Genomic DNA, 26,379 nt, shown 5'->3' with positions numbered 1-26,379 from the left:
TGTTTTGTTTTACATTTATTAATTGCACGTGCTTCCCCAGACAATTTTTTTCAGCAAGTTCTGGCTCTAAGCTTTCAGTTTGCTTCCTAAATGATAGAAAGCATTGCCAAGAGATAATATTTTTAGACTTGGTTACCCAGTATTACCACTGGACAAAAGCTATCTTTAGGCACAGCAATAGCTTTTTTGGTCTTCGCTTAGGTTTGCAAGCAACAGCACAGAAAAACCTACAACCCTAACTTTACAACTCATTGATTTCATTTCCCTTTTATATATTTTAATTATTATTTTTAAGAAGGATTACAATCAACTTACCCTCTTTGCCTTTGAATCTTTCCTGATCGTATCTGTTGTAGGCAGCTGGAATAGGTTGCTTATTTCGCAAAGTGGGATCCTGAAACAGGTTAAATAAAGTTTTTTTTTTTAGACATCCTGAAAATATCTGCTGATTTGTGAAGTTCACACAGCATTATACGGAACTGTTTAAGACAATAAAATTAGTTTACTTTTGTAGGATTTTCAATGTATTTGAATACTGCTATGTCTAGTTTCAACATCCACTTGCAACCTAACAGGAAGTTTGGAAGTATATACTGAAAGGAACAACAACAACCAGAGGCAAAACTGAAGTAGTAATAGCAAACTGCATTAGGTAAAATCTTCAAGTTTTCTAAAAATCACTGAGTTCCTGTAATATCTCAAGATTCAGAAAAAAAATTGTCAACTGACAACTCATGGTTAAGGCTTCCACCAGACACACAATGTTTCTTGCCAGCTTGATTAAGCTAGAAATCTGTTAATCTGCCAGAATAAAACCAGATTCGGTGAAAAAAGCATTCTGTAAATAAAAGGGGAAGGAGAGGTTTGGTTTCATGTTTTTTATTTGTGTGTGTGTGTTTTTAAGGCACCTATAACACACCACTATATACCAATTCATTTTTTCTGTGGCTGATACCATTCTGCATGGTATGTTTGAAGAGTCCTATGGACAATTTATAAAATTCAACAAAGCAAATATTTGAAAGTTGAACCTCACCTTGCTACTTAAATTTAGTTCTTTGTTAAATGCAGTGGTAGCAAGAATAAACCCAAGTAAAATTAAACAGTTTTTATAGTAGACTGTCACCGAGTTCAAGAATATATTATGTTTAATAGAGACCGATAGTAAACACACAGAACAAATCCAGTCTAATACCCAGACAGCTTAAACAATAAAGCTATAAGTCTGTCTTCCTGATTTATTACAGGCAAAAGAAAGCTGGTTCAAGCTGTTCCCGCCAGTGAGTCATGTTCCAGATTCTTAAACATTTGCTACCCTATCTGTCAAAAAACCCACCAGCAAAAAAAATTGTTTGAAATGGCAGCAGTCTCAAGTAATGCGTTTCTTCCAAATAGATGCAGAATGTCTCTGGTGTTTGATACATACCGAAGCTGGCACTAACACTTTCATCGGTAAGTAACAAGAACATATTGAACAAATTAAACTAAAATATTCAACTCTTTAAATACCAGTAAATGTAATTTAAGGCAAAGAATATCTGTGAAGTTATGCTTGAAACTTACTCATTCACTGAAACTAAACTAATACAAACTTCATGTTTAATAACTACAAGACAGTGTACTCGCATTTTCAGAGTGAAAACCTTCATGCTCAAGGTGCTGCTCTTACCGTTGGTGCTGTGTTTGGTGCAGGTCTTTGCTCAGGTGCTCGGCCTTCTTCTCTGGCTTTTACTGATTGAAGAATTGCAAAAATATTTTTGGCAAAGTTCTGAAAAACATATTGAATACCTGTGAACCTCGATGACAAACTGTTTCAAGTGATACTAATACACATGGAAGAAACCATTCCATTAACCTGTGCTTTACAGAAAAACAAGTCATTGGGGCATGAGTTATATCAATTAATGTTTTTAAGCACACTCCTCCAGCTAGTATTAATAGGATTGTTTTACTCCAAACAAAAAGTGCTAATTAACCTTTTGAAAGGCAGACGCTTATTACATGACCAGTTAATACGCATTTTAAGTTCGAGATATGGACACGTCTTTCATTACTGGCTATTTTAGTAATGGATCATCAGTAAAAGAAACCTTTTATCAATTAATGAAAGTGACTTGTTAATAGCTTGGAATAGTATCAAGAATTCATATGCTGAGTCTTCCACAGCATTGTAAGCTAACACTGAAATGTTGTTAATGAAGACCACTGGCATTACGAACCAAATGCAAAAATTATAAAGCAATCACGTCTGGGGTGAACTTTGTAGAAATAATTTAGGGAGAGCTCTAATTCAAAGCTTCTCTAGGCTCACTCACTTGACCTCAGCCAGTCAGCACGTTGTCAACTTGCTCCAAGCCAGAAGGGCTGGAACTGGAATACCCCCAGAAACCACTTATGAAGGCAAAGCCATTCCTTGCACACACAAAGAAGTTCTTTTCACAAAGACTGAAAGAACTCACGCAACACTCTTTCTGTCAAAAAATGGAAAAACACTTCAAAGAGCTGCGAGCCATGTGCATATCAATTATATGTGGATACTCAAAATCTGTTCTTTGGAAAGAAAGTGCAACTATATTTTTTTAAACTTGAAATTCAGAGACTTCCCCCAGACTCTGGACTGGGCAGCATAATAATCACAATTCTTGTCCTTGCTGCGTTTCATCACATATTGCCTCTTGGAAAGACAAGCTCCTGAGTCTTCTGAAACTCAGAAGGATGAACTAATTAAATAACAAGAGAAGGAACTTAGAGTGATTGTCCATGTAGAAGCCAAGTCTTGCAGTCATAGGGAAGCTACAGCCAACTTTCACAATCTTATCTCATTCATAAAACCTACAGTTAACGTACTTGTAAAAGTGGAATTAAATTTCAAATAATGATTTTTTTTCAAAGGCATTTTAGTATCTCAGTTTTTAATAAACTAAAATTCCATGTCCTGGACCAAATTTTAATTTCCTTCAGGTTAAAAAAAAAAAAAAACACACACACGATATTCTCCAGTCTGCTGAAAAGAACTCGTTAATAAGCATAGAATTACAAAGTGTTCTTGCTGATGTTTTCTCTGACAGCATGAAAATGCAGGTCCCCCAAGGACACAAGTAATATCAGTTCGAAAGGGGAAAAAACCATCAGTGCTTTAACAAATGCTCAAACTACAATCATCATCTTGCTGTTTATTGGCTTGTTTGGGGATGTGGGATTACATTGTTGTGACAGAAAATGATCGAGCACAGAGTCCATTGCAAGTTCCAACTGATTTGCAAAGCCCTGCAGAGAGGAAAGACCACTAAGTTTTCATTGTTTATCCCTTTAGAGATCCAGAAAATAAACAGCCCTTAGCTTCTACCCTAGACTTACTTAAACTTAATACCAAATGCAACAGTTTTATTACCAAAAACTTCCAATCTGGGGGACAGACCAGGAAACAAAACAAAAAAAAATCCGTCTCTCTCTGTACTAGCTCTTATGGAAATTTGAACATTCTTTTAAAACAATGCTTAAGGAAGTCTTCAGTATAAAAGGACAAGTTCATCAATTCTTGTTTTTATCTGCCTAGAGTGCTGCTACTCCCATGAAAGCTCTTTATTAATTCCAGCCATGTCTACACCTAATAGTATTCTACCACACTTAGGAAGAAAAAGAGAGGAAGAATGTTTCAGCAGCTATCAAACCTGGTTTCTGATATTTTCTTAAATAAATCTCTATAGTAATAGATTTCTCCTCCCATCCTCCCTCATGCCTCTACAAAGAGGACTCATGCACGCACTAGGTATAGATTGGACGAGAAGGCATTGGGAACCAACAGACAATCAAGGACAGCAGCTATGGTCAGATAAACACTGTTGATCATCATATCACAGCAAGAGTCACACATGTTCTTCAGGAAAACCTTCAATCGTATATAAATTCTCAAGATTTACAGCAGCAGATGCTCTATCCCTTGCCAACACAGTGACTAACACACAGCAAGTCAAGTTACTATCACTGGTGTTAATTTAACACCAGGCTGTTTTAGGAGAAATACCAGAACAAATACGATCAGCCTGCTCTGATGGGGAAGAGCACCAAGTTACATCACTAGCAGAACTCCTCCTGTAATAAAACTGCTTTCATATAAATATAATACAGTTTGTTCTTTAAAAAAAATAAAAGCCTGCAACATTTATCCTGTAACCTGTATTTAATTTCTGTAACTATCTTTAACCCTAAAGCTCATTGACAAAGAATTCTAGTCACAAGAACAGCTTTAACTGCTATTTATCAGATTAGCAAAAAATATTACTTTAAAAAAGTAAAAAAATAATACTAATGATTTTTAGAAAGTATTTTAAAAATAATAATTTCTAATACCAATCATCAAGAAAGAACAGATTTCATCTCATAAAAAAGTATCTCTTGCGGAAATCTGACATGCAGAACTAGAAACACTTAGAGAACATGGCTTCAAAACAGCCCCATAAATCAGCTGTAATCAGTTTGTATCAGATTTTGCATACTGGCATTTCAAAGCAAAGAAAGAAAATCCTAGAAACAACCCTATAAACTCAAATTCTTATTTGAGATAAGGATTTCCTGTTGGACCTGCATCCCAGGATGATCAAGAGCTGTAGAATACTATAAACATCATCCAAATTTACAGCAGACAGAAGGAAGAATCAAGCCCCTTCCACGCTTCTTTACACGTTTGCTTGATATGCTCAGACATGCTGCTAAGTCCTTTGCAGCCAATGACAAACCAAGGCACGATGCATATTCTCATCACAGATTTTTAGTAATTCTTATGTGCTGTGCGGCATGATTGTGCCAACAGTATTCAGGTGTTCTTATAAAAGTACAGGAGAAGTTAAACAGTTTGTGTGGCACATAAACCGATTACCTGTAAAATTAAAAGAAAGTTTTACCCATGTAAATTTAAATCACACACCTAAATCCAGTGTCATTTAAGGCACACTCCTATGTCTTAAACTCTAAGCATCTTCCACACAAACTGTTCACAACCACTGAAGCTGATTCTCTCCTCCTTGTTATTCTGAATTGAAGATAGTCTTAGAGCATTGTATTTTGTGGTGTACGCTACACTGCCCTCAGAATCAAAGGTTGAATACATACAAGATTGATATTCAGAGACAGCTGCATGCATGCAAATACAGGTAGAACAGCTACACAAAGTACTGGTATTTTCTGCACTGTGCTCATTCAGACCATAAAAAGTTTCCATCGTTTCTGACCCAACATCTTTATTCTCCTAAGGCAGAAACTCCTCGTAAAGACCACAGATGGAAATACGACCACAGATGATGGAATTGTCATGAAATAATGCCTCCTTTCTGAACCAGGTGTACACGTCCCTCTCCTGTTTTCATTCCTTTGCTTCCGTTGAATAAAAAGGACAAGATGCTCAACTGCACTGACAGGCATGCTTGCAGAGGGCTTATGGCACTTCTCAAACTATTTTCCGTACACTTTTGGCCTGCAATGTCCATCATGCAGTAACTCATACAACAGTATGTTTCATACAGGAGGTATAAACAGAACAAACAAGTTGTAAAAGAATCACCTAAGTATAAATAGATCATTTTCGTTATGCTTTCAGGACAGCACCAATGTAAGAAATTATCACAATTGATATAGCTAACAAACTGGAGCAGAGTATATGACAAATTTTTTTAAACTGTCCAACGAGGGCATATATAAAAAAGCATTATTAAAACTTGATTTGTCACTAACTGCCATGGAAAATTAAAAAAGTCAGACACCCCTTATCACAAAATCTGCTCTGGGAAACAAATAATACTCCACCAGTCAAAAAGTTTAAGTACTACTACAGTCTACTGCACTGAAATAAAACATAGTTATTAGCCCTATTTGTGGACTGTTTCCAGTGACAAGTTTAATTCCTCACTTGTTCTATTTTTTCCCCCACTAGATTTTTATAGTAAGAGTATTTTATGTGAAAGACATATAAAGCATCTAATTTAAAATAGAATAAACACTAACTCAGAAGTATGAAAGAGCAGCACTAATGTCCTGAAAATAGAACACAGCATAAAATCTGCTTTAAAAAAAATACTTTGTACATAACCTGAAGTTACTTCTTACATATACATGCACCATATAGAAATGCAGATGGGCGTTTTTTGTTTATTATTTTATTTTTAAGTCATTGAAGAAGTGCACAAGTGTGATGTTACTTTACAGCTAACCTAAATTTCCTTCACGTAACATAGCTCTGTTACCCCAGAGGTTTTCTGACAAATTTGAGGTACCTAGTCCCAAAGCGAGATTCAATATTGCTCACTATGAAAACAACTTTCACGGTCTGGTCCATTCTTCCTTCAAGAGCTGTACTCAAATCACATTGAGTGTCTAGCAGCAATACAACTGTCTTCCCAGTTTTACTGAGTACGCTAACACACATTGAAGTAGAGTTTGGGAATTGAAATCTATACCATGTCACTTGTGCACAGGCCTTCTAAAACCACACACTCGTTCCATTTGAAAGCACTAATTGCTATTAACCTGGGACACCTTTATCTTTTCAACTTCACAATTAAATTCACCACTATTGTGAATTTTGGGAACATAGAACAATTCTGCCACCTAGAGCTCAAATCCAAAATTGCTTTTACAAAGAATTACGATTTCCAAAATTTTACTCAGAGCTTTTAGCTGTCAAAAATAACTTAAAGTACCATATTAGTCTTGCTATAAAGTTACTTTAATGTAAGTGTTCGTCAATTAAAAGAAGGTTCAGTAAAAGCTTTTACTGAAATTGCAGTAAGTGTAGTTTGTAATCCCCTTGGCAGGGAACTTCATTGCTATATATGATCAAAAAGTACAAAAAATTACTAAAACAGTAACTAAAAAATAATCTCAACAGCATTTACTTCAAATATGCTACTTACTGTCAAAGGGGTCAACCCTATTATTGAAAATCTTTAATTTAAAAATGAGGAGGTATATAAAAATGCTAGGATTAAGACAGAATACAAATGTTTTATTTGGTCTTACTTCCTACTTCATTAGGAAAAAAAAAATATTTTTAATATGTTTAAAAAGTCAAAATTCAGAACATTTACTTTAATATTTTCTGTATGAGAAAGATAAATCAGGGAGAGGACTATCTACCCGGACTGTAAGAAGATCAAATTGGCCAGTCTGCATAAGGGAAGTAACAGGGAGTAAAAAGTGAGTCCTTTGCTTCAACATTGCAACCCGGACATAGTAATTAACATGCATGTAAAGAAAATCTTATATTAACAAACCCCACAGTTTTATGAACCAATGATTATGAAACTAAACTAGAGGGACAGTTTCAAATAATCCAGATCCTATACCAAGTTGCCTTCCGTATGTTCAATTGGACCGATTATATTGTTCCTTTTGTGCATAGGGTTAGTTTGAAAGGTAATTCTGATACATTCATACTTCCAAGAAAATACAACTCAAGACTGCTACCCCAAATTTAAAGTTTTAGCAGTAATCTGTAACATCCCTAAGAAGAAATGGATCAAAGATTTGGGGAAAAAAAAAAAAAAAAAAAAAAAAAAACAGAAATGCTCAGAGCACATTATTCCCGTAAGAACATCCATTCACTTCAGAGAATTATAAATTCACAAGGCCACTGCTAGTGTATTGTCAAGATTCCAGTTTTAAGATTTCTCTACACACAAGGAGCACAGGTTCAGCCCAGCCTGCTCGATTACTATGTTGGTTATTTATAGAATATTTCTGAACATACTGAGAGCCTAAAAAAACTCAAGTACATCAATCACTAAGATAATTACTCCTTTCCAATATATTTGTGATTGCTGAAAATCCTGCTTAGACTACTTTCGCATTCCTACAGGAAGAATTCAAGTGCTATGAACACATTTCCATTTACAGTAGAAATAGAATGAGGTGTTTTTTTTTTTTTTTTTTTTTTTGAAGCAAAAAAAGATTGCTGAGGCCTGCTACTAGAGATTACAGAAATCAAAGAATTATTCAGGAAGGAAAGACAGAGAAAGAACATGAAAGGAAGGAATCAATTTCTGTTTAAACACAAAGATTTTTCTAGATGTTCAATGGTTTATTTTATGAAACAGATATAAAGCAGTAATTCAAAACTTGTAATTCCAAATAGTTACGGTGTTAAATATTCTATGTATGGGTTCAAATCTTAGCTGCCAGAAATGATGTCCAGTTCAATAAACAAAGGGTCTCTCAATAAATAAGTTACAAAAGCGGTATTTTGCTAGTATTTTCCCTTAAGATTTGCAGTTTCAGCTCAAACTGATTTAATGTAGATAAAATCTGACAAGCTCAACCTGCCCTCCAGAAACAGGTTTCATAGTCAATAGTATGACTATGCTTTCAAAAACTCAATTCATACCCCTCTAACATGGTGTAAGTAAACATCCTGAATTATTATGTATGCTTTATACAAAAAAAGGCCAGCAAAAGAAACAGCAAGACACTTACAGCACTGACACCTGGTCCAAATATCAATCCAGAGATGAAGTAATTTTGACTTAATTTCTAGAACTCGTCTTCCTTTGCCTGTACTGCTTCTTTCCCCCAGCACATCTCTGGTGTTAAGGCAGCAATCCCTTTACCCTGATTTTTGTGCTTGTTTGTGAAGGTCAGCAATTAGAACTGGACTATGTGAGGAGTGAAGACAGACAAAAGAGATGAGATTCTCAAAGGATTCTCAAAGCCCCCAACAATCGTGGCTGTTAAAGAGATGTTAAGGGAACTCAGAAGTTGAGTTTTCAGTTGGTTAGACTGTCAGCTTACCAAGACAGCAACATTGCATACCTTTACTCAAACCTGAAATTAAATTGCCTCTGAACAATATATCCACCCAAATAGTTCTAAAATTAAACTACTGTAATGGCAAGAAAAACCCTACACTAAACAAATGCGCTTTGGCTCTGAAAAGCAATTACATGAAAATGTCACGTTATGCATGAACTCTAAGAGACTACAGCACAGACTGGGAAGGCCAACAGATGTGCAAGAGACAGCACAGGATGACTCATCCACCTGGGATTAAATCAAACACTAGATTTCCCAAAAAGGGTAGGAGTGCATAATAATCAGATAGAAAACTAAGTAAAAAAAAAAAAAAAAAAAAACTTCAACAAGAAGCTCTAAGCAAAATTTAAAGATAATGCAAGCAGACAAATGTAAATTCTGGAAATCTTAAAAACAAATAAGTGAAACGTCTGCTTTTAAAAACCAACAGCAACCTTACAAATTCAGTATGAAGATAGCCAAGGATCAATGCAATAGCTGAGTACAACACATGGGTAACGGAAGGGATCATACGGATACAGGCTGCGCGTTATAGCAAGCTTGGAGCCAAAGCACAAATGACAACCACTGAATGACAGTCAATGAATGGCAACTTGTACGAAACCACGAAAGCACTAGTGCTCTCCTGCCAATATACACTGGACAGTAACAGAACTCCAATAATCCCAAAGAAAGTAATTATGAGATGACAGTTATTTTGTAGGTAGGATGAGGGTCAGGAAGGGAAGCCATGCTGAGATTAATTCTTTAGCTATCATAAGCAATTACTTCTTGGAGCATCTGGCCAAAGAAGTCACAAAAGGAAAAACACCTCTTCATTTAGTGCGTAGAACCTACTTTGAAATGTAGCTTCTGAAGAACACTGTAACAGGGGCATCAATGTACTCAAATCCAACATTCTTGTGAAGCAAAAGAAAACCTTACACCTTTTGCCATAAAAAATTCACTGCTAATTTCAGCTAAGGGAGTGACGTAACTATGAAGTCACTATTAAAAGATAGTTAAAGATAAAGTAAAAGATAATATCTAAAAGGGCAGAACACAAGCATCACGAAAACTTTTAGAGCTGTACATAGAACACTGAGGAGCATCTTGCTGAAGGAATCCATACTTTTCCAGAGACATCAAGAACAGAAAAAAATGCCCAAAACACGTTAAGGATGGTATATTTTGTTTTGTAGCCTGATATTCCTCGTGTTTTCCTTTTAAATCTTAAGCCTTCTCTACATCAATGTTTACTACAGAGAACATTGGGAAAGTTTACATGCAGGAGCTTTTCCTCTGTGATGGAGACAGCTTGAGGATCTGTCTCAGACTGAATCAATTTTTATAAAGAAACAAGGAAACTGACATTTTAGGGTTCTCATAATTTGGTACCATTACCCCTGGAGTTCTAAAGAAATTCAAATATGAAAAAGATTCTACATGGTAAACTACTGTTGAAGGCAGCTTCATTTTTAAATATATTTAAGAGGATTCATGAGACTACAGATAAACCTGTATCAAGCAGATATTGAAAAAATACAATGAAAAGAATTAATAGGCACATTAGCAAGCCAAGTATCACTCAGAAAAAAACAAAAGAGCAGTTGCAGGGGGTACCGTGCTTCCTGGATCAAAATTCTTTGTATGAACCGGAAAGTAGATAAGGAATGATTTGCCTGAAAGAACATACCTGAGTTTCCTAACAACTTGAGACTATCTTTGCAAAGGCTCTTTCAGAAATCAAAATGCTTTGTGAGGTTCTGGGATATAACCTTAGCCCTGCGTAACAGAGTGATGTTTCCCCACCCATTTACTCTAACAGTTTCTAGCTCAAAAATATAAACCTCTGATGATTTCTGTTTGTATTCTGTTCTGTATGTATTGGGAGAACACTCCCAAAATTCAGTGCAAACAGAAAAAAGGACTCGCTAATTATCCCTCAGACTAGTCAAAGGAACTACTTACCAGAGTCCCTGAACAAACAATCTTTTTTTGTCCTTCTCCCTGTGCTAGGTTTTGTCTAAGATCACTACCTCATCTTACTGTTATTACAGGGATACTAGGATAAAAAAATCCAACTCTTTACCTGTCATCTTTGCAAGACTCCCCTGTAAGGCATGTAAAGATATGAATGCCATGACTGATTCACTACAGGAGGAAAAGTAACCCAGATTCCTTCAATACATATATTTTGGATGATTAAAGTGGTTTTATGTTTGTTTTGGATTGTTTTTGTTTGTTGTGTTTTTGTTTTTGTTTTTTTTTTTTTTAATTTATCTCTAACATTTATTTATACCTGTTCAGTGGTGAGATTGCTAAAAATCTCAAACTTAAAGCAGCAACATTCACTCTGCACATAACACACAGGTATGTGCCATATTCCTATTAATTACCCCATAATTCCAAAGTGTTTATTCCACTGAGGTCATGAGACTATGTTGCAAAAATGACCATCGCGTAAAATACTGTTAAAAATAAGACAAGCTAAAACTGGGAACTCCTTTGCTTAATGTCGAGACATTGTTTTCCTTTGACAGTACTTAGAGAAGTAGAGAAGGCAAAGGATACAATCTGGCAACCACCTCAGGAAAACAGACCTGGGCAATCTGTTAGGAACTGACTTACTGCTTCCTTGAGAAATTTAGCCTCAATTGTCTGCTATAAAGAAAGCTTGCTCTCTTTGGACAATCAGGCTATCAGCTGTGCTTGCAACCATGCTCTGGATGGCACATAACCAAGTACAGATAAAGACATCAATTAAAGGAGCATGAAGGAACAAAAAGACACAGAAAAGCCTCGTCACATCAACTCTTTCTGGTTTTGTTCATTTTATTATCTTCTCTCATTACTTTTCCACTGTTTTCCACAGCTTAGCAGCCTTTGGACTTTCTTTCCATGTAGGTATGTTGCTACTCGTATCAGTTACACCCCACTTCTGTCTGTTTTACACCTACAGGTACTTCCTACAGCCTTCCCAATTGTAAGGCTCAAACCAGCTTTGTTTAAGAGGAATTAAGTGACTACTTGGTATCTTTTAAATGGCTGAAGGAAGTATTTTGAGATCTATTTTAAGCTTACGGTAATGAGGGAAGAACGAACTCTGTCACTGTGCCAGGAGCTCTCCAGCATACCTTTACCTAGAACACTAAGCATAATCCTCTCTCAGTCATCTCAAGTCTACAGTGAACAAGCTAGAGATACAATAAAGAGAAAATGCAGTTTGCCATTTGGATCATAGAAATAGCTTGGTATCTGCAGCATTACCTTGCCTGTGCTTTGTAAGATTGTAGTTCTTGTCCTCCATACTCTCTCCCTGCTGACAATATCTCTGGTTACATCCACTTCAGCATCAACAAAACTTCTCTGTTTAAGAGCAGTTATGTCATCATCCAGATCAGTTTTGATAGTGGATCTTTTCTTTGCCATGATTTTTGCTTTGATAGCAGCAATTTTTTCCACTGACATGGCTTCAGACAAGGACCTAAATGAGCAAAAATAGCAGAAGAGACTGAATAACAGCACAAACAATTCTTCTGAGAGGATTTCTGAATGAGTAGTTTCCTCCTGCTTAAATTTACATCTATGCCATAAAAAAGTCACCTTACATATACATAAAGATTATATGAGCTTAGCATTGATTCTAATGCCCAAAACAGCATTTTTCTGACAAAAGAGTCTATACAGGTATTAGCACAAAAAAGGTCAAAAAAAAATCCCAACTATAACAAGCAGAAATAAAGACTGCACATGTAAAGCATCAGGACTAACACTTCCATTCGCAGTATCATCTGACTTTCAACTCCTAGTAATTTATAGTGAATTACAATTTTGTGTCAGCCAATCCCAGGCTTCCAAAGCATTAAACTAAATTCTGGTTGAGGCTCTGTTAGGCGGACTTGGGAACTTGGAAGATCAGTGTTACCTTTTCATAGCATGTAGGCCAAACAAACAACAGATGGTAGTAACTTTGTCCACGTTAAACTGTATTTGAAGTAGCTCAGCTCAGTCCAAGAGTGCAACATTTTTATCTGTTTGCTTTTAATTGTAAACACAGCAGGATTTAGTTGCCAAACACTGAGCACTATTGTTTTCCAGGTAAACTGAAGAATAAAAAGGACTGAATTGCACAATCCCAACTGCACATAACCAATTCTATTTTACATGATTTTTTTGAGAACACATTGAAAAATTACGCTGTGAAGCAATCTGCTTTTACACCTAAGCTACTGAAAAAGGAAATTATTTGTTGCTCTTAAATGAGCAACAAGAGTGACAAACACAAAATTCACTGCTTCTGAACATTACTTGCACTTTTAAAGGGACAATCTTTTGCATTCAATTGTATTCTGTATTTACAGATTTTTACTAGGTAATTACAAATAACATTGGTCATCTTTACTACAATACTGTCTCATACTCCAAAACCTTTGCTTGTAACACACTGCAACTAACATCCAAATCATCAGTTTACACAAAACAATGTGCACAGTTACACTTTGTTTCTTAAACTTCCTGACTTTTAGTCAGGTATGACAATCAAATGGTGTGTTTTTTTTTTGTTGTTGTTCTTTTTTTTTTTTAAACAGTTTCCTTTTATGTACACCTAAACAAGACAGAGGGAAAGAAGATATTTTTATGTGCTTAGGTGCAATTATACCTTACTTGGCTATATTAATTGTTGAAAGGCTAACTGATAAATTTAATCCTGGTAAAGAACAAACAAGCATTCACAACATTGCTTATGCTCAGGAAATACATTTCTCAAGAATGCAGTTGCTCTATCAAGTGAAACTATTTATTTGCAAAATCCAATGCAGATGAAAGTGTTAACTGCATACTCATACACCTTCCTAGCAGGAAGCATGATTCCCATTTTGCATTCTGAGAGCTGACACACACAAGAAATAAAGCAACTACCTTTACATTACGGTTTCAGAACTCAGGTATTTGAAAATGAGTTTCTACAGTTTGGTATCCTACTAAGTACCTACTAAGCACAAGATCCTTAGCATCAACAAGGTCTTGCAATAATTTCATTTCCTCTCTGCCTGGCTTAGGGAAGATACGGTGTAAGATACAAAAACAGGTGTCATTCTCTGCAAAATTCTGGATCGATTCAAAGAAAAAGAAAGGGGACGGTCAAGTTTTCGAACACTTGAATACTGATTACTACTTACGGCAATGACAGGACGTTATCCTCTGGTAGTCTACTGCCTCCTTGGCGGAAACAAGCTCACCTCTGCAGGGAGTCAAACTGAGGTACTGCTAACCTTAAATGTATTCTTAAATTATTCTCCTCCTTTTGTGCACAAGACACTCCTCAGTACAAGATTTTCTTTCTTTGAAATAGAGATCATCAGCTTTCCTTTGCAATTCTGCTCATTGTCTTTGACTGCTTAGATAAACACCATGGCAGAAGAAAGCGTAAGTGGTGGGGGTTGGAGGGCAACGTGAGGCAACTGTTCTTACACTTGTGAATAAAAAAAAAAAAATCAAGATATCTCATGCCACGCCACCTGAACTTCTACTCAAGAACAGGATTCTGACCAGGCACGAGGTTCTATCCCCTCAAGCATAATTGATGATAGCACCTAAGGGAAGGGGGGATAGAGGTGAGGCAAAATACTTCCAATGAGAGCTAGTGGACAGATTTAAGACCACATGCCTAATTGTTATTAGTCTTTTAATTAAGCATTATCCATATGAAATTGAAGTATTCTTACCTGATCTGCTCTGTTTGCACGATACCTTCTTTATGTCCTTCCAACCGAGCTGCCAACCGCTCCTTGTCAAGGCGCACACACTCTTCATCCTAGGAGTAACAGCAGTGCTTAAATTTTTGTGTATTCTCTTTAATGAAAGAAATACAGCTAGAATTAAAGCTATACAGAATTCACTTTAAGATTAGCAAGGACTATCTTTATTTCCAAGCATTTTTGAACTGTGCACTTGTATTAATTGTACAGCTACTGGAATTTTTTTTTAAGAATCACAATTAGAAAAATGAAAAGGAAGCTACCATTCCCTTATAAAGTGCCTTGCTGAGACAAGAATGCAAAATAATAGAAAAGCAGTATGAGAATTTGAAGGTGACAAACAATAAGTAGGACAATATGTATACATACATTTTTGACAAGCTCAATGATGTTTTTACGGAAAACTGCCCAGAACTGTGACATTTTGATGCAGAACTCTCATAAATGGCATTCTTAATATATAGAGAAGTCAAGAGTAAAGACTAGTAAAGTAACTTCCAGTTACTCAAGCGAGAACGGAGACAGACATGTAAGGTGAGAAAGCAACTTTATGCCATTTTTTCAGCTTCTTAAAGCTGATACCACTTATGTCTTATCAGTCTTATTTCCCCACAAAATCTAAATCATCGTCAAGCCTGTCCTACTGCTAAAAGGCTGAAGCATGGCAAAAAAAGTCATTTCTGTGTATCAGGAGAGACCTGGAATCTCTACACTGAAACAGTTCCTGAATAGCTTAAAACAGACTTCACAGACTGAGCAGCAAAGAAACAAACAAAAAGATGGCCATAAACTGATCAGGTTCGTATGCAGAATTCTTGATTCTCCAAATCATGATGTTTTCAAACTGTACATCTACAACATAATGGCATCACAACCACATAGGGAAACGTAGAATGTAACTCTACAGATCACCGATACGTCATGTCAGAGCAATCGTGCTTGTGAGCTATTAAGAATGCCCAAAGTTCTCACTAATCTTATGCTGATAAAGATAAGCACAAGCACTGTTAAAATGCAATTCTGGAATAATGGAATGTATATATTTACAATAATCTTCTTCTAAGAAGAAATCAAAAGCCTCAGAGCTCTGAAAACATGTACAGACAGATTTATAACAACTTAGAAGAAAAAAATGGATGAACACAGTTAAAAAGTAATTGAGAAAAAAAAAAAAACAAACTCTGTTTTAAAACCAGGCAGAATTACATAATACAATATGTGTTAGAACTAGACATGTCAATTTTATGCGAGAGATAATTCTGAAAATACACTGTTTAATTATCCAACACATAGCCTCAGAAAATACTAAATCACAGGACAACAGTTTTGTATACTGCTATAAAGAGACTAAAATAGCAGATAAATGCCTGTCTTATTGATATGTACTCATTTGTTTTAAGTTATGTCAGCTCACAAATGGCACATAACAGTAATTACTCGTTACATAGCACTTTGATTCTAATCACATAGCTCCTAGCAGACAGATCATAATGCAACAGATATTTATAGATCCGTGGTCAAGCTTTACCCTTTCACACTCTAATGTACAGCCAGCAACTCAAATTCCAAGTTTAAACGAGAAGCTAGAATTCCTTAGTTCTATCTCCTCCTGATTCAAGTACACACTAGCAGAAGTAGCGTGTGCACCCAGAGGACAACTGAACTGGTACAAAACAGGAGAAAAAAAATATTATTTACACACACACACCCCAAATTTGTATCAATGACAGTTACTGTCATTACCTCTATTCTTGGTTTCTTTGCTTCTGCTAGTATTTCATCTGCTGCTCTTTTAACTACAAGAAAAAGAGGACATTAAAAATGGAGCATTGCAGAATACTCTCATAAAACAAACTTTGAGGCTACTTTTTAGTTAAACTATACCTTGAGTGGATCGTTGAAGGCCAATTTCAAGTGGAGCACTTCTGTCTATACTTGATGAGGTTGCTGTAATCAAACAATATTTCATGTAATTATAAAAGGTTTGATAAGTATTTCAGTATAAAAGGATGAAGAACAACAGCTAAAATGCAACAGTGTAAATTCTAATTAGATATTAAGAAAATAACGTCTTTATCAAAGGTTGTCATACACTGGCACCAGAGATATTCAGAACTTGACTTGATATCAAGTTAAATCAGATTGCTCGGGGCCGTTTGACTCTTCAAAATGGGGACTGAACCAGATGACTCTGTGATCCCTTCCTACATTAGTCAGCAATTCTATGATCTGTATATACTACACAGGAGAAAACAGTCACAAAAATTACTTTATAACCTGGAATCAAGATCTACTTGTTTATCTGCTTTTTGGAAGAAAGACAACCTGAGGGTCCCTCTAAAAAAGGCTTACTGCTCATATTACAGAAATCATCTCATATTCCAATGTAGAGAGACCACATGCAAGACAGAGCAAGATAAAGTAGGCCATATTTATCTTTCTCTGGTCACAGAGAAACCTCTTTTCTCTGACTGTTGGTAACAGAAATTTTAGCACAGTAGAATACCAGGAAAATCTGCCAGACTGAAAAAGCAGTGATTTGATACATTTTAGTATACTGCAGATTTTATCCCACACACTCATTGCATCAAAATCAAAGTTTCCCACAATCTAGAGAGAAGGAAGAAACAAACATGGAGCATTCTAACAGATAACCATTAACCAAGGATGTTAATAATCAAGTAGCTCACTTCTAAACGTGTGTAGGAATGCAGCTCCTAAGCATCTTAAAAATAGTTAAGTTCAGAATAAAATAATTGAAAGAAGAATTAGTTTGAGAAGTCTGAACGTAGTCAGTTAAGCTACAGATTGACACTTATGTGTTGCCCCCTCATTTATCCCATAAATGCAAAGCAAGAGAGTACTGTGTCTTTAACAGAAAACATCACTCACATGTCTCCCCATTTAGGTATGCAAGTAAGTCTTTCCTATCAGGTCTTCTTACCACAGGAATGTTTTCAGTCTGAAAAGACAGCAGACTTGGCATTAAACTGTTATTCCCTCAGAAAGACTCTTGATTAAGATTTTTCTACTTTCATCGACCACTCATCCGCACAAAGGAAGGAAAACATGTCCCATGTCACAAGCAAGCACAACTATCAAGCTTAAAAACGCAACTACTTTCTGGAGGATGTTTAAGTGCACAAAATGAAACACGTCGTCTGCTATAAAACAAAGGGAGGACAGACTTTTTTCCTCCTTCACTTCAGACTTGCAAATAAGTAGTACAGTATTTTTTAAACACACACACACTGCATTGCATACCTTTTTCCCTTTCCCCAGACAAATTCAGACACTAGAATGCTACCATCATTCTCTGGCAATAACTGTGCAAACATTACTCAGCTCAAATCAGACAAAATGAAGTTCTGTATTGTCTACTTACTGCAGCACGACGGACATAAACAGGATGCGAAAGGTGCACATTATTGAGCAGGAACAAGATAGAATCCAAAGTGTAGTATTCCCTGGGCTGACCCTCCTTCCCGGTCCTGTAAAATCGTGAAACACAGTTTTTAATGTTTAACAAAGAGTTTTCCCTCCAAGCGCAGTGGTTTTACTCACAGCTCACCACCAGCATTGAAACACTCACCACAGAAGTGCCAACCTCTCTGGGGTAAGGCAGAAGAAATAAAAACCACTCCTCAAGCATAACTTTCTTTAACCTGGAAGAGCTACACAATCAGCTATTAAATGTACCAGAAGTGTAAGCCTGTTGTCTCTATACTGTGGATATAATGCCACTGCTGCTTTCTTGGAATTTCTTTTCTACACAAAACAAAAATTATGTTGATCAAAAGCACCCAATAACCCCTTCCGAACTCATCACTAACAGGAAGGCTTAAAACATTACCTTCATAGTGATGCCTGAGAAAAACAAGCACACCTTATCTCACAGGGAGAAAAATGATTCAAAAATCTTCAGGAATTGGTAGAATAAAGGATTTTTCTATCACCCTTCGTTCCTTCCAAGAACTTGGTCTGTGTATTTACATGGTGGAAGGAAGGGTTATGTTTTGTTGCAAGGAGGAGGGAAGGAAAGAGACTTTGTATCTTTTGACTGCTAAGAAACAAAGTTGGCTGAATAACTGTAACAAAACTGGACTCCACTGCAAGGAATTGTTTGGCTATTTTATTGTTTCCCTGCTATCTTTGATCAGGTAGCATCTGAACTTGTTCAGAGTACTGGTAGAAACAAAAGCTTCCTCCACATAGACTTGGCTCTGAAGTGAAGCCTGTGTCACGTGCCGCAGTTGTCACTTCATTTTACAATCAACACCGTAGATTCTCTCTTCTCAGGGTAAGTCATTATTTCTTTGAAGTGCGTCACATCCAATGATTATATTAGAAAGTCCAGCTGCTCATCTACTCAAGTTTCTTTACACTATTTAGCAATGAATGGTGTAATTTAGAAAACAAACACTGAACGGTTATCTATTAATTTGGAAATACGGTATTACAAAGCCCCAGGCATGGACAAAGCTCAGCAGAGCACAGCTGGTACTTCACCTAAGCCACACACGCAAGAAATCCCCATGCTCATTATCATTGCAAGAGGATGCTTTATCACAAGGACAATGCAAGATACTGCATGTTAACGGGAGAGGGTCAGATGGGAGAGCAATTGTACTGCAAGGAGAAAATCTAAGCCTCAACTGGCATTTCAACAGCAGTTCGTGATCCTTTCAGGCCTGCCAGAGGACCTGCTCAAAATAAAGAGGTAAAAGCAAGCTAAGCTGAATGAAGCTTACTTACAATGTTTGTTAATTGTGTGAAGCAGCAAAAGAAATTAATCTTCTTTTCCCATATTACTAATTACGTCAGTTATTTCAGAAAAACAATCTTATGATCCAGGCCTTGAAAAGTCTGAAAAGTTCAGCACTTAAAAAAAAAGAAGTGATGCAACTTTTAATACTTGTTAAACTCCAGCTTAAAAGCTGAAGAAAATGTTCACATAACGCAAAATAGAAAGCCTCACCTGCTTGGTTTTAGCACCCGAAATTTATTTCCAGTTTATCCATTCACACTCCAAGGGCGACACGAGTTTATTCATTTTTTAACTGCTCTACTTCCTTTTTTTGTGTTTGAAAGCATGGATTATTATAGAGGTTCTAAGTGCCTGGGTCTCATTCACAAAAGCAAGCACTAATCCTCAAAAATACAAGACTGGACATGCGGAGTCTCACACAAAGCACAATACCCACGACCAGCTGCTCTCTGTTTAAAAACTTCTCAACTGTCCAAACAAGTCCCTCTGACGGGTAAACAAGGCAAATGAGGTGCTGGTAGATTGATTCCTTCCTTGGGTTTTGAAACTGATTCTATAATCACTCTTCTGGGGCCACGGACCAACCCTTACGTCAAAACAAACAGAACACCTCATCTTAGTCCATCCTGCCTCCAGAAGTACTCAGAGTTGTGCTCTGTGGACTGTATCTGGGAACCAACCTGCATCAGAACGACCTTCTGGGTTTTGTTTCCAGGTTACCCTTACCCTGGCTCCTTTCCTCAGACCAATTCACTGTTTGGCAGCCACTCACGCCAGCACGGAGAGAAGGCAGCGCTGCTGACTTCTGCCAGCTTTGCTGCTCAAGGAGCCACAGTGTTAAATGTCTGCTGGGACTAATTCTAGAAGGGACCGAATGCCACCGCTGCTATTCCGACTTGGGTTACTCTCCCCAGACCGATAGCAGACAGAGATGCAATTACAGCAACCAGGCTGTGGACACCTAAGACAGAAATCATATTGGCTTCGTGAAAGATTAAGCTCTTAACAACTGCTCACTGTACGTGTAGTTTGGACCCCTTTGAGTGACCCTAGTAAGAGATTTTGAAGCTTAGAAGTTGTTGAAGATGTTCCTCATACATCCCGGCAATTACAAGAATTAACAGCTCCCAAACTGTGATCTCAAAGGTATGGCTCGTGGAACTGGTTCTTCAGTTTATGGATTTCAGACAGAATGTGCCACGGTGGTTCACAAGAGATGCTGTGAATCAACAGCGGCCTCATTCTACCAGAAGCTCAGGAGCCCCCTTTTTGGGTCTGAATCAGGATTTACTAGTTTACTGAAAAATAACAAGTCTGTAACATTATCACGAGAGATGAGGAACTGCACAGCTACGATGTGGTTACTGCTACTGCTCAGCACATCCTCTGCTCCCCCACGATCCCTCTTTGGCCATAAAGATAAAGCTGTGTTAACGTACCCAATAAAGTTTTTCTCTCCAGCTGCCACCTTCTTGTCTTTTGTTAATAATTTCCACATCTAAATCAAGTTTTCCTAAGCAGTAGAAGAGTCAGGCTAGCCTATCGGTTTCTCTGCTCCCTACAGAATGGGGGTGAAATGTGTCTGTCCAGTTAACCATTACTTATTACGGCCTGGGAAAAGCAACTTGTAGCAAGGGAAACACCTTAAGCGTCTATGTAGCTACTCAGCAAAACAGAATCAAGACTTATCAAAAGCTCTAAAACTTATCTCCTTATGCAAATATTTTCTTCCTCTCCGGTCTACCTACCAGTATCCCCTCTCAGCCAGGAAGTGCAACTAAATGCCAAGCAAGTTTCTGAAAGCTTTAAATAGACAATGAAATACCACGTTTCTAGCTTTAAACTGAATGTGAAGTTACAGCAGTTTTAAAAAATCTGCCTATGAATTAACATAAGCAGGCAGATTTCTTTCCTTTCTTCCTCAAACTAGAGGACACTGCAGCACTGTTAATGTCCTTATCGTAACTATGAAAAATCAAAAATCAGTTCCTGGGTAGCATGAACTACAAGGGCTTTGTTTGAGAAATCTGTGGCTCTCCTGGTCTTGCAAGCTTCCGAGCACGGGGCACTCCCTTTGATCACTACCTGCAGCACTCGCTACCTGCCATTTAACAACCAGCGTTAGTTTCCCTTGGGTTGAAAGGATTCACTGAAGCCCTTTCAGGGTGGGCATCACGAGCCTGCAGCTGCCACTTTCCGGAGAAAGGTGAGCAGAGCAGCCCCTCGCACAGCAAGCCACCGAGTCCAACAGGTACAGAAACCGACGTTCTAGAACTTTTCTAAAAAAACACAAAGTAGCACTTAACCGACTGTAGCGACTCCAGGAAGAGAAAGGCGATTTCCAGCTGCCTGTTAGGGCAGGGCCGAACCAACCCCCGTTCCCCGGGGCTCGCCGCCCACTCCCCACCCGCTGCCCGAGCTGGGGGGGGTGCCGAGCCGCCCGGTGCCCCGGCACGCACCGATTTTGGAGGATTTCTCCCCAAAACCCGGGACAGGCTCCGCGGGGCTCCCTCACCCCCCTGCCCACCCACAGCCCCCGGGGGCGACCCGAGGCCAGCCCGGCGGCCCCAGGGACCCCCCCCAAGGGGCAAACGAGGCCCGGTGGGGCTCAGCCCGGCCGCCACCCCCCGTAAACCCCGCGTCGCCGGCGGCTCACCCCCAGATGACATAGTTGGTCTTGACGTTCTTGGGCCAGGAGAACTCGCCGAAGATCACCTCGTCGCCCTTCACCACGATCTCCTTCTTCTGCGTGTTGTACTGCCGCAGCACGCTCAGCACGTCCGCCATCTTCTGCCCGCCGCCGCCGCCACCACAGCCGCTGCCGGCCCCGCCGCCGCCGTCCTCGTCGCCGCCGCCAGCCGCGAGAGGACCCCGCCGCCAGCCGCCAGGCCCTGGGCTGCCCGCGGAGAACGCCTGAGCAGCGCCGCCGCCCCGCCCCGCCTCGCCCCGCCTCGCCTCGCCCCGCCCCTGGGCGGCCGCAGCGGGCTGAGGGGGCCCCGCCTGGGGTCTGCCGCCCGCCGGTCAGAGCGGGGTGGGAGGGGAGAGGGAAGCCCTGTGGTGTGCCCCCGGTGTTACCAGGCGCTAAAAGCACTCGTCAGGCTTTAATTCCTGTCAGGATTTAGTTCTGCCGTTGAATTCCCGTCAGGATTTAGTTCTGGCGTTGGGTTCTGAACCAGCACTCGGTTCTGACGCGAGCAGGCGGTTGGCACCCCAGGGGAATAAAGCGATCCCGAAAATATTTGGTGTCTCTGCCAAAAACACTTTCCTCACGCACCAGCTCCTCATCACCTGCATGGCCGGGTCCGTGCAGCGCAGAGGGGAGGGCTTCGTGGGGCTCTGTGGCTCAAAGCCTCCCTTGTGAGCACGCCTCGTCAGGCTTTTTCACACAGAATCACAGAATTAGTCCAAATCCATGTTTTCCCCTAAAAACACACCTTTGCTTTCTCCTCTGTCCAATTTAGTATCTTCTGCTCGGCCACAGCACTGGAAATGAGCAGCACAGCAGAGCCCACCGCACTGCTCCCCGCCAGGCAACACCAACGCTGGGATATAGCATTCATGTACTGAGGAAGCAAAATCATCATGAATAAACAGAATTGCATTCTGAATAAACATAACATAACTTCTCAGATTAGATTTACTGCAGCTGCAACCTATGAAAAATTGAAATGGAAATTGAAATTCTTCCATTTGTTCCAGTCTTGTTTCTGTTTCTCGTACAGAAACTACTTGGCATCGCCTAAGCAGCTTTTAACTAGACTACAAATACTTCTTTAGCAACATACAAAGTCATTACTTTTCACGAAGTCGTGGTTGTTTTACCTTTTTACTTCAGTATGTCTTAGTTGAAAGTTTTAGATGGAAGAATGGAGAACTGTCCTCACACTTCACTTTGGGGAACATAGTAAGACTACCAATCGGTATTTATACCACATGGTATTAGATACCTGAGTGCTCATCAGCTTTAGCCCAGGTGATGAATCTAGAAAACCTTTATGTGAAAGGGGAAAACCTGTTAGGGCTTGGTACCGCGACAGCACACTGCCAGGGCACAGCTTCCAGCTGCGTTTGTTGACCACTTTAACGCAGCCGTGGTGCAGCAGGCTACACCCACGCTTTCTATACCGTAAATTCACCAAGATCACACACACAAATAAGGATTATTTGTGTCTTGTAGCACAGGAGCAAGATAAACACACCGGGTCTGAACGGGGTCAACCTGCCACCTATAAGGGAGCACCGGCAGCCCACACGGGTCGCTTTTACACATGATCTGATTTCCTTGTGCTGTTTGTCACAGGACTGAGGGCTGCACTTTTACACTGTCCCACCCCAGCAGACGGGCAGGGGGCACCCGCGGCACCCCCAGCCCCACCCGGCACCTCCCCAGGGGCTCAGAGGCGGCCCCCGGGGCGCCGCCCTCGAAGCAGGCAGCGCCGCGGGCAGCCCCGCGCTCGGCCGGGAGGCGGGGAGGGGGTGGAGGGGGGGGGCCTCAAGCCGTGCCGGACCGCCGCGAGGACTGCGGGGCCCCGCCCCTTCCGGCCGGCCGCCATGTTGCTGCGGGGGGCGGCCGGGCTGCGGCGGGGGTGGGTGGGGACGGGACGGGGACAGGGAAGGGGTCGGGAAAAAGGGAAATAAAAAGCGTTTGTCTGGAGAAAGCAGCTGCTTTCCGCGCTGTCTGTAAAGTTAGAGTTTATTTTGATCGTCCTGCGCGCTGTGCGAGCTCGTACAGCTCCCGGTGTTGCAGCTGATGTGAACCCAAGTGTGACGGGGAATTGTGAGGGATATTGACAGCGCTGCGATGCTTTAAAAATAATAATAATAATTTGTGAGCTCTAAAAGGTGCCGTTTCTGTGTAAGCACGCCTGTCTGACTCGTGTTTCTGTTTAGTTTTAGGATGGGGAACAGCCAGCCCGTCTCTGTTGGGCTGTCCAGCAATGACGCTGCGAACCAAATACAGGTAACGAATTGTGTGTGCCTCATGTTATTTGTGTCTTACAGCATTATTTGTGTCTTCAACTGCTCGTGTCTTCAGTTTTCCTAAAAATCGTGGCTGCTTCAAAGCTTGTCTGAATTACACAAAAAAATTATGTGAGAAGTTCTGCCTATCCAACCCGCTTTTTAACAATTAATTGTAATTAATAACAAGTAATATGGGCAGCATTGTTCGTCCGTAGTGCTGCCACCTGGTCTTTCTAGGCTGTATTCTTTGTACGTCTTTCTTCAGTCTTCAGCCTTCTAGTCTAATTCAGTACTGTCATCAGTATTGGGGATTAAAGTTAGTCAAATTACTGCTACTAAACATTTGTTACAGTAATAGCAGATTTATAATTTCCCCGTTTGATTTCATGGCTGTTGGATACTGTTAAAATACACTGATTTACAAACAAGGCTCACTTACTTGGGTGTTCTTGTAAATATACAGGATATTATTTCAGAGAACTGCGTGGTGATTTTCTCTAAAACAACGTGCTTCTACTGCGAAAAGGCAAAAAAGCTTTTTGAGCACATGAATGTAAATTACACAGCTGTAGAACTGGACCTGAATGAAAACGGAAACCAGATACAAGATGTTCTTGAACAGATGACTGGTGGCAGAACAGTGAGTATACTTCTTGCATGTAATAAGAAAAGTAAGAATTTAAACTATGTTTTTCATGGGTTATGGACGTATCAAGGTCTGCAGCCTTCTGAGATGGGTAAACTTGTGATGCAAGCTTCTAAATGAAAAACAAGACACTGCAGAAGGGTTCTGTGTTTTTTCTTGAGACCTTCTGGCTGTCCCTCAGAGGTGATCTTTTTTCCATACTGCCACTAAGATGACTGAAGTATCAAAGTCAGTTTTCATTTCTACAGCTGTATTTATTGCATTGTGTTTAACACTTAGCATGTTTGCCATTCCTTAATTTTATATAGCCTCACTTGACTCAATTGCATGAATTTTCCCTATAGTGAATTCAAATCCACTTCTGAGTAGCAAGTGAACAAAGTTTTCAATTTCCGTAAATATTATGGAAGCAGGAGTTGTACCATAATACTGAAACATTAATATGCATATTAAGAGACTAAATGGTGTGTGTGTGTATGTATACATACACATTCCACTCTTAGTGTAGGTGTGGGTGTGTAAGCTGACATAACAATACTTGAGTCCACAGGGCTTTGCTCTAGGTTTTTGTCTTTTTTTTGAAGTGACTGATGCAATATTCTTGTTCTTGATAGGTCCCAAGAGTGTTTGTTAATGGGACTTTTGTCGGAGGTGCTACAGATACTCAAAGACTTCACGAGGAAGGCAAGCTACTGCCATTGATTCATCAATGTCAGCTGAAAGGAAAATCCTGAACCACCATCTAGCCTAGCATAGTTCTGCCTTGATATAAAACAGGTACAAATTCAGACAAGTTAAAAAGATTACAAAGACACACTGCATCAGCTGGGGGGTAACAGCTTCAAGCCAAGAATTTCTGAATCTCAGATCATTCTCTGACACAGACTCTATGGAACTGACAAATTACTTGGTTTCCTTGCCTCAGCTTTACCACAATCGTTATGAACCTCTTGAAACTCCAAGTGTATTCAAATGATGTCATTTTATTGGTGTTGCATTGGTGGTAGAGTTAAGGTTTTTGAAGTATCCTGTTTTTTGTTTTGTTTTCCTGCAAGTAAGGTGTCTTTCTAGTCTCATTCTACCACAGTTACAATACACGGTCAATGTAATGGCTTTGTTAAATTTTAAATGTCAAATTGCAATCAAAGAAAGTACAAAGCATCACATTTGTAGTGATGTTGCTGCATGTCAAGTTTCTTACTGTTCATTTGTTACTTTTACACTACTTGTACTAGTTTAGTTTTTTTTGGCTGTCATTCTGTGTATTCCTAAATAGTGCTGAAACCACCTCTTTCTTGTGCAACATTAATTGTAATTTTATTTACAAGCGAACTTAAATGTAAATCATGGGAATGTATTATGCAAGGATGGCATGAGTGAGCATGCTTTGCGATATCAGTTGTTCTTTTAAATAAAGGAGTCTGGCAGTAGAGGAAGTAGGTCAGCTTCACTGTTCTCTCCTA

At 39.3% G+C, this 26,379-nt stretch overlaps 2 protein-coding genes across 3 annotated transcripts in view; one reads left to right on the top strand and one right to left on the bottom strand.

Moving 5' to 3' along the window:
* Positions 1–22,225, bottom strand: part of CDC73 (cell division cycle 73) — a 98,213-nt gene extending 75,988 nt beyond the window's left edge. The window contains exons 1-9 of the mRNA XM_068690178.1: positions 21,965–22,225; positions 17,926–18,031; positions 17,433–17,502; positions 16,425–16,487; positions 16,284–16,336; positions 14,508–14,596; positions 12,049–12,265; positions 1,670–1,768; positions 316–394 (exon numbers count right to left, since the gene is read on the bottom strand). Of these exons, the coding sequence (XP_068546279.1) occupies positions 316–394; positions 1,670–1,768; positions 12,049–12,265; positions 14,508–14,596; positions 16,284–16,336; positions 16,425–16,487; positions 17,433–17,502; positions 17,926–18,031; positions 21,965–22,095 (907 nt within the window). The 5' untranslated portion in view covers positions 22,096–22,225. The remainder of the gene's footprint in view (positions 1–315; positions 395–1,669; positions 1,769–12,048; positions 12,266–14,507; positions 14,597–16,283; positions 16,337–16,424; positions 16,488–17,432; positions 17,503–17,925; positions 18,032–21,964) is intronic.
* A 1,581-nt stretch (positions 22,226–23,806) lies between these two features.
* On the top strand, positions 23,807–25,709 carry GLRX2 (glutaredoxin 2). Of its 2 annotated transcripts, none has more exons than XM_068691389.1 (4): positions 23,807–23,894; positions 24,199–24,268; positions 24,734–24,910; positions 25,531–25,709. In XM_068691389.1, exons 1-4 carry the CDS (start codon positions 23,860–23,862, stop codon positions 25,648–25,650), a joined length of 402 nt encoding a protein of 133 aa, XP_068547490.1. In that variant the 5' UTR covers positions 23,807–23,859; the 3' UTR covers positions 25,651–25,709. The 2 variants fall into 2 exon arrangements, with proteins under 2 accessions (XP_068547490.1, XP_068547491.1); XM_068691390.1 differs by lacking the exon at positions 23,807–23,894 and adding an exon at positions 23,939–24,070.
* The last annotated feature ends 670 nt before the right edge of the window (positions 25,710–26,379 follow it).

The sequence above is a fragment of the Anas acuta genome, chromosome 8 (assembly GCF_963932015.1).
Source record: "Anas acuta chromosome 8, bAnaAcu1.1, whole genome shotgun sequence".
Taxonomy (NCBI): Eukaryota; Metazoa; Chordata; class Aves; order Anseriformes; family Anatidae; genus Anas; species Anas acuta.
Note: the sequence above shows the minus strand (reverse complement) of the source record. Positions and strands in the feature narration are given on the sequence as shown.

Coding starts and splice junctions, on each gene's coding strand:
- GLRX2 (XM_068691389.1), top strand. CDS start 23,860: ATGTTGCTGCGGGGGGCGGCCGGGCTGCGGCGGGG. Junction 24,269..24,733: donor ACGCTGCGAACCAAATACAG/GTAACGAATTGT, acceptor GTAAATATACAG/GATATTATTTCAGAGAACTG. Junction 24,911..25,530: donor AGATGACTGGTGGCAGAACA/GTGAGTATACTT, acceptor TGTTCTTGATAG/GTCCCAAGAGTGTTTGTTAA.